The sequence below is a fragment of the Astyanax mexicanus genome, chromosome 22, assembly GCF_023375975.1.
Source record: "Astyanax mexicanus isolate ESR-SI-001 chromosome 22, AstMex3_surface, whole genome shotgun sequence".
In the NCBI taxonomy this organism is placed as follows: Eukaryota; Metazoa; Chordata; class Actinopteri; order Characiformes; family Acestrorhamphidae; genus Astyanax; species Astyanax mexicanus.
Window position 1 is genome coordinate 23,419,749 of NC_064429.1, and position 13,960 is coordinate 23,433,708.

The following is a 13,960-nucleotide window of genomic DNA, read 5'->3' on the forward strand; positions in this document are numbered from 1 at the left end:
TATTTGGATTAAATCTTCTTCTTTCTGGCATGTTTATGTCTCTGTTATTAAGGTTCTATCACCCCATATAGTGCTAGCATGCTCATTCAAACATTTTTATCTCTGTGTAGATGGAAATTCCCACTATAAGGTGCACTTAAAATCCTGCATTGTAATGCATTCGCATTACACACTAATTGCGCTAAGCGCTAGTTTGCTCTTTTGCCACTCAGAGGTGAGTATTATCGGGCTGTAGCCTGCTGCTAACTCCAGCTAACACTGCTGGAGCAGCATTACCTTTACATGCTTATTGTGCTAAGTGCTTGTTAGCTCTTTCACCGCTCAGAGGTGAGTATTATCAGGCTGTAGCCTGCTCCTAACCCCGGCTAGCACTGCTGGAGCTGCATTAGCATTACACGCTAATCCTGCTAAGTGCTAATTAGCTCTTTCGCCAATGAGACAAAATATGTTGGACTGTAGGCTGCTATTAACCCTGGCTAGCACTGCTGGAGCGGCATTAGCATTCCCCGCTAACCGTGCTAAGTGCTAGTTAGCTATTTCGCCATTCAGAGGCAAAATATGTCGGACTGTAGCCTGCTGCTAACCCGGCTAGCATTGCTGGAGCAGCATTAGCATTACCCGGTAACAATGCTGAGTGCAAGTTAGCTCTTTTGCTGTTCAGATGTAAGTATTATCGGACTGTAGCCTTCCTGTTTACCGTGTTAAAACAAGCTATGTGGGACAAACCGCCAGCTAATATCACCCTGGGTTACTCTAAAGCTTACTGTAAATAAACGAAAGAGCTTTACTCACCCAAATGAACAGTTCTCAGGAAAGAAATTAGATGTTTACTGATAGTGCACCTTATAATTTTGTGCGAAAAAACTGGTATAACAGGACACCATTAGGAACCTCTACAACTCCATGCCAAGATGTCGAGCATGTTGAGTTACCCATACATTACACACTACTTTTGCATCTGTAGCTAAATAAATAATGCTCATATCAGTCTCAATATTAAATAATTTATTATTCCTGGTAACGTTTATCTTTCTTCCTAATAGCAACACAGCCACAGGTACTTAAAAAAAAAAACAAAGAGTGTGATTTAGTTTTTAAATAGCCGATATATCTTGCCAAAGAGTTTTTGGTTCAAATTTTACCCTGCATGTTTTTTAAAGCGCAAAAGGAACCACCGAGCAAAATAATTCCATGAGGTTTGTTCAGGTGTTCAGAAGTAGTAGTGATTTTTTTTACATGATTCAGAATTGATAGAGCTAAAAATACTCAAATAACACAATAACACAAATACCACATATTAGCAGTGAAGCCTTGAGTGAGAAATAGTCTCAATATACCCACAACCTTCACAGAAAAGCACAGCATAACTTATGAGGACAGTGATAATGATAACACATCATCGCATCGGGAGCGTATTCAGTAGTACAGTGGTCACAGATCCTGCTTCATAAAATCTATAATCACCATTTCAGCAGCCTTAAACTTCAACTTCAATCAACCCCACCTGATCCGCCTTTTACTGTCTTCAGAGCTACTTGATTAGCTTAATGAGGTGTGCGCTGAGAGCTGGGTTGGAGAGAAACCTGCAGGAAAGCAGGAACTCTCCAGAAGGAGGGTTAAGAAGCCCATCTGTAGAAGAACAGATTAGACCAGAACAGCTCTTTACCTGTCGTCGTTCTGAAAAGACTGATCGCCCAGCAGCAGGTCTCTGAAACGGTATCGTGGAGGTAGTGGGGGGACCTCGGAGTCCACATCGGCCATCTTCAGCGTGGAGATGTCCAGTATAACTCCACTGTTGCTGATGCTGTTCTTCTGCACTGTTTCTGCAGACGACCTGAGGTAAAGGTAAAGGTAGAGATATATGGATATGGCTCTAAAATAAATAATAAGATCTTTCAGGTTTTTATTTATCAGAATATTTATTAGAAATGTTTCAAAGATTCAGTAGAAACAAAAAAACTGTAAAGCATTGTCTATTTTGTAAATTAGAGTTACTAATGGTGTGTCATATTATGTAGTTCATATAATCTGTGTTTTTGAATTGATAAAAAAAAATCAATATTGCATTAAGAGCAGTGTTCTGTCTTGAAAGCAGTCTATTTTGAATTTGTAGCTTTTGAAATTGAAATTGAAGCTTTAAGGGTGTTGTTTATGTGCAAGCACTAAATATTCATAATATTGTGGTAGATTTTTGCTATGTTACATTATATTTATGTTATATTATTTATTTTGCTACATTACTTAAATTTTATACAAAATCACAAACTTGGTATGTTACTGTTCCTTAGAAAATAGACATTTCTTTTTGTTTTTACTGTTTGTTTTACATCTGAAAGTGTCTATAATAAATAAAACATTAGCATTTTGTTATGGTAGTATGTTCTTAAGTTTCGTGATATCATAATCTCGTAATATCTATTGATTTAAGCTCATTTATTAATATTTTTATTTTATTTATATTTTTGATCTTTATTTTCTTTAATATGTTTTAAAGGTGTGCCATATCAAATCATACGCAATAATAAGACCACATTTGTGAATATCATGAACGATATTATACCCTGAAACATTGTGTAATATCACTTTCATTTTACTATTTGCAAACAAATGGTACCAGAGTGTCTAGTGTAGTTATAAATATGTATATCAGCATTTCCATCTGCAGATATATACATGTGCAAAATTCCAACATTAGAGCATCCCTGTTTGTAAAGATGTGTCAGACAGTGGTTCATTTGGTGGTGTTGTATTATGTCATTTTGTTAGATACCACAGTTACTTTTTTATAGTGATAGCAGGTTTTTATATAGCAACATTTTTCCTAAACCTTACTTACAATATCACATCACAATATATTGAATCAAAACCCCTCTATCGTCATATGTATCTACAGACCTGTACCTCTAAAAGTGGTAAATTCAGGTCCAGAACGTAAAATCCCCTATAGGAATTGTTCCATCTACCTGTAAAGTTGGAACACGATCCTCAGGAGGATTTTCTGTCCTACTACCTGAATTTCCACCTTTTAGAGGTAAATCATACCCAGTGTTTTATGATATAAAGGCGTATATCCCTAAGGCAAACCCTTGAAGCAGTTGATAAATAAACATAAGCACTCTGCATAATTCTCAGACTTGTACAGGAGCCAGTGCACTGAAGTGTTTTGAGGATGGAGCAGCGGAGCAGAAATTCTGTATATACAGCCTGAAGTGGAGGGTTTACCGTCTCAGCCTTTTCACTGTGTGCATTATGTTCTCAACGATGGCCATTGGCCGACAGTGACATACAAGACTCAGTATTTGCACGGGTTAGTATTGATCTATGTTCTCTGCCACTGAACTGCACGACAACATCATTAAGAAAAGCCTGCGAAAAGGGAATGCTCAAACACACAGTGGCTAAAACGCAGACACTGGGTTCTGCCTCATAAACATCTCAATACATCTTCTACTGTTAAAGAAACGCTTCATTGCTAAGCCTGTGTTAATAACTGTTTTTTATTTTTATTAGACTGTAAACTGGTCCAAAATGATCACGATAAAAAATAATGCCAGTGATATAATGATAATATAATAGATTAGTAATAAAATTACACTCTTTTAAAGGGCAATAAACTTTGATAGCTAATTAAGAATATCCAGACGTCGTAATTGGAATATAAACATTAAATATATAACAAATATATTAAAATAAAATAAAACAGAATGCACAGAATATTTGGCAACCAATATTGTTTGTCCAAAAATAGCCAACAAAGTTATTCAAGTGTTGGAAATAACTGAAATTCCAAAATAATTTATACTAAACAATGAGATTTTTATAGCAACCAGCTGGGATATTAAAAATGTTCAATAAGACTTCAATTCATTTTTATACACCTATTCGCTGGTGAAAAAGCAACATCAAATAATGTATCATCATTTTCCTATTCCCATTTCCACACTCAGGGTTGCCAGGTATAGACAACGGCACAAACAGTGTGCTGTAGCCATTGAAACAGACCTGTTCGCTGTCTGACCTCAGCTTCTTTAGTTTTGTGCCTAGGTGATTTACAAGATTGATATACCCTAAAAAGTAATGAAAGTGTATTGGTATTGGGTGATATAAGCTATTTGGGTTTCTTACTGCCTATTCCAGTGCTTTATACCTGTACCTACCAATATAATTGCCCCTTTAATCAGCCAGCAGGGTCTTTCGTTTCTGACTGACTTCAATCTTTTTCTCCTCAAGCAAATGTTCGACTGGTGCAGAGGAAGGACGGAGGCCAGGTTCTACTACTCAGGATCAGTAAACATTTGAGATATACTATAATTAAAGTTGGTATACAACAAAAAGTTGGCAATAGGGGTGGATGACATGGCCCTAAAATAATATCCTGATGTTTTAGAGCAGGGGTGTCCAAACTTTTTTTGTTGGGGGCCAGAAGTAGAAATATAATTGAAGTTAAGGGCCACAGGCTCTGTAATAAAACAGACTCTTTAGACTCTTTGGCCCGTTTTTCTGCGCTACAACTGCGCACCCTCTCCGCTTTTAGACTCTTTGGCCCGTTTTTCTGAGCTACAACTGTGCACCCTCTCCGCTTTTAGACTCTTTGGCCTGTTTTCTGCGCTACAACTGTGCACCCGTTTTTCTGCGCTACAACTCCACTCTCGCCGCTCTCAACTCTTTGGTCTGTTTCTGACACCTAGCGTTCAAACTTTTAATCTCACATTATAAAAACCTGCTTAACAGCGGGCCAACTTTTATTCTATTTCTAAAATACCTCGCGGGCAGCTTCAAAAAAGGAAGCAGGCCGCAAATGGCCCATGGGCCGTAGTTTGGACACCCCTGTTTTAGAGTATATTAATAAGAATATACTACTACAGCAAAGTAAATGTTCAAGTTTTACCTAGTATACAGTTGCAAGAATAAGTATGTGAACCCTTTGGAATTACTTGGATTTCTTAATAAATTGGTCATTAAATGTGTTCTGATCTTCATCTAAGTCACAACAATAAACAAACACAGTCTGCTTAAACTAATACCACACAATAAATTACATGTTTGCATGGTTTTATTGAACACAACATGTTAATATTCACAGTGAGGGGTGGAAAAAGTATGTGAATTTAATAACTGGTTGACCCTTCTTTGGCAGCAACGACCTCAACCAAACGTTTCCTGTAGTTGCAACCTTTTCTTGCAACTGTAAATATTACACTTAAATACATTCAGTAGAAATAAAAAATTTACTAATTTTGTTTATTTTGTAAACAACAGTACCTTAACAAGACTAATAATAATAAAGTAACAAAATAAATAATGTAACAAAACAAATCTACCACTAAACTAAAATACAGAATATTAAGTGCATGCACGCAAAAAACAATATACTATATAATATTCAACAATATAAAATAAACTGCTTTCAAGAAAAATTATTACTATTTTCTAAGGCTGAATATTCTCAACAATATAAGTGTGCACAATTCAATACAGCACATCCCTACTGGGCAATGAATGTTATTTGTCTGAAATTGGCCAAAAAAGCACTTTCAGTGGTTGGCTGAATAAGTAAAAAAGACTGAACACTATATTCTTTGCAATCACTAATTTATGTGAAGTGCTATTCCCGACTGCACTGTGTGTGAGAGCTCTGCTGTATATAATTCTGGCAGGGAGTGAGGGAGAGAGCCAGCAGGGAGAGCCAACAAACGGCAGGTTTAAGTTCATTTTATACTCTACTCACTTTACGCATAAATTAAACGAAATAAAGCATTCAGTATTGTTTATCACACTCTGTATCACTCACCTTACTCGCTTTACTACATCTTATATATTAACGGTTAGGATTAGGATACAACCTGCCTCTGGTAGATACATCATAGAGAATGAGATTAGTATTTTTTTTCCTTTTTGTAAAACCAAAACCAAAAGGTTATTAAATGATATAAAGGGTGTCTGATATAATTTGACATTTCTCCTGACACGGCACATCATGCAATATGACTATTATGCATGTCAGCAGAATGGTGGCAATGCAGAAATGATATATTGTACAGTCTTAGTTGCTATGGTGTTGCTAAATAGTTTCTTCTTCTTTATGATGATCAAGAGATAAACAAACACTTTTATATAAGATGGTTCAGGACTAGATTTATCATTCTAAATATAAAAAAGAAAGACAGAAAGAAAACAGCAGAGGAACTGATATGTCATCATGCCAAGACCTTATAAACACCCGTTCTTAAAAGCAGCCTGTGGAACTTGGCCGGTGTTTTAGGTGCTTTGGAACTTTTCCAGGTGATAAGCTCAGTTTCATCCAGAACACAGATAATATTCTTTTATGGGAGCTCATCAAACGCAGCTGCAAACAATAAAGGCTCTGCTGTGTGACACAAGTCATCCCATTCACAAAAAAATGTACTAATTTTGTCACACCTTAGACTGTGCCTGCCTTATGTTTTCCTTTGTTTGGGTCCTTCCTGCGCCTGTCCTCTGTTCTCTGGTTTTGTTTACCTCCCCATGTGCTCCATGTGCTTTACATGGCTCTGTTTTGTTTTTGGTCTTGTCTCTGCCTTGGTATCGCCCTGTCATCTCGAATCCCTTCTATCTTATTTGTAACCCCACCCACTTGTTACTTCCACAGGTGTTTCTTGTCTGTGCCTGTGTATAAATATCCCATGTGCTTCTTTGTTCTCTGTCGTGCTTTTTGATTGACCCTGTCTAGATGTTTGTTTGTTTTTAATCGGTGTTTGTTAAGCCTGTTGTGTTTTGGTCTACAGAGTTCTGGTTTGTTTTCTTTAGATTGTTCACTTTTTTGTTTGTTAAGACCATAGACTGTGTATAGCTGGACAGAGCATTGTCTCTCAAAAGTGAAGCCACCACAGGTCGGGCGCCCCCTGCTGTTCAGTTTCAGAAAGCTGTGTAACCTCACTCATCCCCATAGTTTTCAATGGCAAAACAGAAAACTTTCAATCACGTTTTTTCCAATATACTGTAATTCTACCTCCTTTATTTATATGTAACATCTAGTGTAATCTCTGCTTATATTGTCAATTTTTATATCCTCACAGAATTCATTTTTTAAAACGTTACTTAGCTCTATTCTAAAAGGTGTGGTTATTGTAAAAGGGCTGGGTTACACCTAGCCGGGGTGGGACCAATGACTGTATGGGTGGGACCATAGACTGTGTGAGCTCTGTGGAGGCAGCCCTCAGGGACGGGTTTATTTAAATAAGTAGGCTGTCTCTCCACAGTCTTTCTCCCTCCTCTGGTCTCTACTGCTCAGACTCGGGTTTCAGGATCGCCAACATGGCGGAAGATTTTGGCTTCATTTTCATTGAATGAATGGGAACGGCGACACAGCGTCCATCTTTTTTACAGTCTCTGGTTAAGACCTGGTTAGTCATTTGTTTTATAGTCTTTTTTAGGTGTTTATTTCCTCGTCTCAATTTTTGTTTGTTTTTGTAATGTCTAAAAATAAAACCAACCTGCATTTGCCTCCAACGTGTTACAAATTTACCAGCTTCTAATTTTTTTTATTTATTATGCATTTTAATACATGTAAGAATAGGTGTTTGTCTACAGGTAAATGAGAAAAGTGGCTGGAAGAGGCTGATGCTTTCTGTACGATCACACAGGAAGACCAAGAACAGGGTGTATTCTCCTATATTTTGACCACCACCTTCTACACCTATTATCCATTTTTCTATCTCAACTGATCATTCAGGTGCACTGTGTAGTTCTATGATTGCAGACTGTCCATCAGTTTCTCTGTAAAGTTCTAACCAAAGGTGTGAAAAGTATTTACATCCATTACTCAGGTAGACATATAAATACTAGGGTTTAAAAGTACTTCTGTAGAAGTTGAAGTATCAAATCAATCACCTTTTTACTCTTTAAGTAAAAGTGTAAAAATATTGTTTTCAAAACTACTTATAGTATAAAAGAAAAAGTAATGTAAGAAAAACAGTTATCGAAAAAGCAGTGTGTAAGACTAGTGGAGGAGAACACCTCCTACAAGATGCATGAAAACTGCATGAAAGAAGAGGACTGCATACCTGTCAGCAGGATTTGAGGAGCGCCGTGGAGGGGTCATACTCGCCTCTGAGCCATTAGGAGAAAAGAAGAAGAAGAAGAGAATGATTAGAGATTTACAGTACAGTTAAGCAAGAAAACACAATCCTCCAGCTATAACTGTTCGCAGGTAAACTGTTCACATTCATTCATGAATGAACAAAAAGGACATGAGGATATAAGATCAGATCATAAAATGGCAAATCCATTTCCTTCTTACTGAAGAGGAATCATGTGACACGTCTCCATCCATCTCCGCCTATTCAAACATAAAGCTAGTGAATCACCTGCAATTAGCAGGTTGTCTGTGTCTTTCTTCACCGTACATCATCTTCAGAAACAGTCTAAAGGACAGCCCGCCTCCCTGATAATCAAAGGTCATTTCTTCAAGCGTGTTTAATAGACCACTTACTGTCATTTGTTCTAAAACTCAACCTTAAGGCCAAGAAGCATGTCCAGAGACTAATTGTGGCTGTTATTACTCCTCCCCCGTGACATTATGTACCCTGCCTCACAGCAGCCAGCCTGTATCCTCCAGAACACTGCCTGTGTGGTCTCCTGTAAATACCCTCAGGTGTTTGGATGTGTTTGTGCGTGTGTGTGTGTGTGTGTAAAGAACTATTAGTGTGTAAATCAGAGAGGAGTGAGTGGGTGTAGGGAGGTTTTATTGCCAGAGATGTAAACACAAGTGAATAGTGAACAGTGAACAGTGCAGTGAAGATTGTGTTCTTGCTCTTAGGTAACAGTCTGACAGCGCTAAACCATCCGAACAAAAACCCCATCTCTATCCGAGAGATTTATACCTACTACATCAGGAATTAAGCTTAGCCATGAGTGTTAAATGCTTTTATAGTTTTTAGGAACCAAAAAATCTGTTTTTTTTTATATTATACAATTTTTTATTTCCCCAAATTTGTTCCAAAATTCTGTTTCACATGTTCCAATTTTTGGTTCTTTTTGTTTTTTTTTTTTCTTCTATTTTAGTGAAAATTCCATTTTATGTTTAGGTGTTTTTCCTATTTGCATTATTTCCCCCTAATTTCTGTTTTATATTTTTTAAATTTTGTATTTTTTCAAAGGTTTGCTTTAGATTTACATTTTTTCCTGAATTGTTTAATTTCTTTCTTTCCAACTTCTATTCTCTACCTACCCAAATCCTTTTTTTAATAGCATTTTTTTATTTCATTTTTTCCAAATAAATCCATTAGATTTGTCCTAAATTCATCCTTTTTCTAAAATGTGATATATTTTTCCCATAAATAATTTTTTCCTGAAATAAATTTTCTTCCCAAATTCTATTTCACATTTTTTTTATGTTTTTCAATTACTTTTTTTATGTTTTATGTTTCATTTTATGTCTTTTTCTATTTTTTTGGATTTTATTGCATTTTTTTCTAATTTTTTTCTAAAATTTAGTATTATGTTTTTAAAAGTTTTGCTTTAATTTTTGCTTTTAATTTGTTTTTTGATTCAGTTTTTTTCCCCCAAATTTCATTAGATTTGTCCTAAATTCCAAATTTTTCTAAAATGCAATATATTAAATTTTGTTTTATTTCTCTTTCCGAATTCTATTGTTCTTCCCTTAAATTATGTCTTTTTTACTTATTATGTGTTTTTACTCTCCTTTCTTTTTTCAACTATTCAGATTTTGGTATTTTTGTCGCATTTTTGTGTTTCTAATTGAAATCCACTATAAGCCTCAATTCTTTGATTCCCTCATACAGCCCCACGTTTTATACCAGTAAATACTGTACAAAGAACTTGAAGAAGCTGTGAAAAAAAAAGTGAGATAGTGTGTCAACATTGTTTGGATATCAGTAGAATCGGACGGCAGAACGGAAAACAAGAAAGATTGTGATTCATTATTAAATCTATAGTGAAATAGCTGAGAGCTGTGAGGTAATGTTAGCTGAGTGTTTTGTACCTTAGGTTATTGTAGATTAGTAGAGTGTCTGAGCTGTCTGAGCTCTATAGCCTCCTGTTGGATGCTGCATAATTTAACAGTTAGAATGTAAACAAAGTCATTCATAAAGGTGTGTGGAGTGAAGCGCTTATTTTTAGAATTTCTAGCATCGTTTGAATAACACTGTTCAAACCATTCAAACAGTGAAACAATTTCATAAAATAGAAAAATAGTTTAGTAACCAAACTGTAACGCTTGGTAAGATTGCTCACATGTATATGCTGGGATCATCACCTACAATCTTGGTGTACTGTGGACCAAGATTCATGTGGTATTTGAGAAAAGATCAGCTGGTACATGACAAGTTTCATGACATTATGTAAATAAAAAAAAACTCTATTCATGTTACACTACAAAATAACTGTTACATATCATGATATATATTATTATTACACTGTCCAGATCTAATATCATGTTAGTTTGGTTCAGTATAATTGCTTTGATTAATGAAACATAATAGAGAAATTAGTTCTCATACTGTAATGTAATAGAGCGCAATTACAATACATATTGTGTTCTTGCCCAGCCTTTCTCTGTTTACATATCTGGAATACCCATTTTTGTGTGATATTCAAGATTTCAGCACCATCAAGGGCTATCATTACATTTCTTAAGAAGAAAGTATTTAGCACAAAATCACATAATTTAAATCAAATTCCCAGAGCTGTTTCCTGAAAGCCCCCAGATCCGCTACTGATAATCTAATATTGATAATGAGCTAATTTCCTAATGAGATAATTGGTCTGTAAGCAAGGAAATGTGGATTATACATATTCACAGACAGTCAACAGCCAACAATCTACCATTCTTGCCACTTTTCTGTCCACAGTAAAAGATAATTTAAAGTAAACAGACTCGTAGGAAAACACTACATATTGTACCTTTAATCCCTTTAGACAGGACACGGTCTCAAATCTAAACCACCATGAGGTATTAATTTATTTAAACAGAGCAAATTATTTTTTAACAATTTTTTTCCACTGGGTAACATAGCCCATGGAACATTCATGCACTAAACCATACTAACACATCAACAGACCTGTAGGAAAATACTAATTATTACACTTTTACACACCATAAAAGACATGTTAAACCAAGAGCAGCCTTTGTCACTTGTTGCCTTCCATCACAGTAAAAGATTACTTAAAGTAAACAGATCTATAAGAAAATACTACATATTAAACATTTAATCCCCTTTAAACAGAACAGTGTCTCAAATCTAACCTGTTGAGGCAATATTCCCTTCAAACAGAGCAAATTATGTTTACTATATATCTACTAGCTATATATCGTACCTTTAAACACCATGACCGACGTGTTAAACCAAAAGCAGTCCTAATCATTTTGTTTCCTTCCATCACAGTAAAATATTACTTAAAGAAAACATACTTGTAAGAAAATACTATATATATTGTACCTTTAAACACCATGACAGAAGTGTCAAATCAAAGGCAGCTCTTGTCACCTTTTTACGGGGTTGTTTACACTAGGTAATCTTTTACTGTGTTGGAAGTAAGCAAAATACTACATATTGTACCTTTAAACACCATGACAGACATGTTAAACCAAAAGCAGCTCTAGTCATTTCGTTTCCTTCCAACACAGTAAAAGATTACTTAAAGTTAACAGAACTGTCGGAAAATACTACATATTGTATCTTCAATCCCCTTAAAACAGGACAGTGTCTCAAATCTAAACTGTTTTGAAGATATTTTTTTCCAATTATTTTTAAAGATTTTGTTCACTGGTTAACAAAGCTCATGGTCCTCCATGCACTTTATTTAATTTCAACACAAGAAAAAAAATACCTAAAGCAAACAGACCTTCAGGGGAAAAAAACTCTATATATTGTACATGTAAACACCATGACAGAAGTGTTAAATCAAGAGCAGCCTTTTCATTTAGTTTCTCTTAAACAAAGTAAAATATTACTTAGGTAAAAGTAAACAGACCTGTAGGAAAATACTACATATTGCACCTTTAAACACCAGGAATGAACAGTAACGTTAGCTATCAAACCAAGAGTCCAGGTCCACTAGTTTTACATAGCATTACACAATAAACACACTAAAACGTATTAACACAACATTTCCCTGCAACAAACACACCTGTACACCAATTGCAAAGAAAAATACACACATTACTGCAGCTGTTCCTCAGTGTAATCCTCTCTTAACCTACCTGGTTGTGAATGAGTGCGCGGTCCCATCATTGTAAATCAACGTCGTGCCTGCGAGCCAGGCGCCGCCACACATCTTCCCGAAAAAGCGCGAGTTAAAGGTCCTCTGAGGACTTCCGACCGTAATGTCCTCTTGACAGCAGCTCCGTCCTCCATAGACAGTCGCCTCAGAGGGATGGGCCACGACCCCGAGCAGCAGAACGCCCGGAGACCCCCACCGCAGGGTGCAGCGCCTTCAGCATCATCTCCCAGGCTTTCTCTCCAGCGAGTCAGTGAGAGTGAACCACGAGTCCGGCACACCACCCACTACACCAGCGGCTATGAATGAAGGAGCGAGCCGTCTTTTCTCCTCATTTTACCCGCTCTGGAACAATTTCCCACGGTGCACTTGCTGATTTTACAACGGAAAAATCTCAACACATATTTCTCAGCTTGTTGTCACGTTTAGAAGCGTTTAGAGAAACGTGTACAGCCTAATAAAAATAAGCTGCTCTCTCTCTTTCTCAGGCAGGCTCTATATCCCTGCGTTCTCTCACTCACCTCTGTATGACTGGCGTTATTTTATTTATTTATTCTTTTATATTTCCCACCCGTATTCCGCAAGCCCCGCCCCCTCCGCTCAGAATGACTAGCACTGAATACTCACAAGCAGCGCGCCCTTCCAGAACGCCAACTACTAGCCAATCCCCGCGCAGGAGGCGAGACACCAACAGCCAATCCGAGTTCACAAGGGGCGGGATTAGGCGAAAATCAGGTGGGGGAAAAACACAGCACAACACAGCATGAACGAGTTAGGAGCTTCTTTCTGCCCGTGTCTTTGGTCTCTGGAAGCTTATCGTTACTCATTCTCAAAAGCCCAAAAGCTTACAGCGCCATCTACTGCACCACCTTGAAACGTCTTCTACCGTAGAGCTGACCTTAGAGTCGAGAAAAAGCTACAAACACACCATTGTTCACACCAGAAACATGAAATAAATACAATGCACCAATATAACACAAAATATCTTATATATAAAATATGTGTTATTTTAAAAGGACCCTTAAAGGAATACCAGCATCCCTAAATGTGAAAGCATAAAATTTGCCTCTAAACTAAAATGTGCTTAGAACAGCTCTGGAAAAAAAATTAAGAGACCTCTTCAGTTTCTGAATCAGTTTCTCTGATTTTGCTATTTATAGGTATATGTTTGAGTGTGAGAGAATAGCTGTCGTGCTTTTTTATCGTTGGTTTGTGTCTTTATTATATTAAAGGTAAAGTAATTGACTAGTACAGTCTGTGTGTGTGTTTCGGCTTGTTAATTGTACCTGTATTAAATTTTGAATAGTTTTCAACTTTCAGCTATTTAAATTAGACAAAATGATTTAAAAAAGATGTAAAAAGAAATGTGCACCTGTTTTATCTTTTTATGTGATGAAAAAAATGTTTTAAATGAAAACAACACACTTGGCCCCTGTATTTTCCCTCATGGAAACTATTCTAAATTTAACTTTTGTTTTTTAGGGCGGGTGGTGTGGCTGCATGGGTTCGTTGGGTGCTCAGTACCTTTAAGCCTCTTGATTCTAGAATTACCCCTGACCAATGTAATACAAAATATATTTGATCATTTTTAAAGTTTAAAGAGTGTGGTAGCATATTAGTGTATCTCGTTTACTGTCGTTTATTATGTATAATAATGTGTTTATTCAGGGAAAATGTAGAAAAATGTAAGTGAATAAAACAACTAAACACATGCTGTGGATACAAACAAAAAGTTGTGAGG

At 36.4% G+C, this 13,960-nt stretch overlaps 1 protein-coding gene across 12 annotated transcripts in view; it reads right to left on the reverse strand.

Annotated features, from left to right (window-relative positions):
• Positions 1-13,414, reverse strand: part of kcnt1b (potassium sodium-activated channel subfamily T member 1b) — a 144,770-nt gene extending 131,356 nt beyond the window's left edge. For 3 of the 12 annotated variants that reach the window (XM_049470787.1, XM_049470791.1, XM_049470788.1), the window contains exons 1-3: positions 12,203-13,403; positions 8,043-8,088; positions 1,667-1,834 (exon numbers count right to left, since the gene is read on the reverse strand). In XM_049470787.1, the coding sequence (XP_049326744.1) occupies positions 1,667-1,834; positions 8,043-8,088; positions 12,203-12,233 (245 nt within the window). In that variant the 5' untranslated portion in view covers positions 12,234-13,403. Of the gene's footprint in view, positions 1-1,666; positions 1,835-8,042; positions 8,089-12,202 lie in introns of all 12 variants that reach the window. The other 9 variants (XM_049470789.1, XM_049470786.1, XM_049470792.1 and 6 more) reach the window with 6 other exon arrangements.
• Positions 13,415-13,960: the final 546 nt, after the last annotated feature.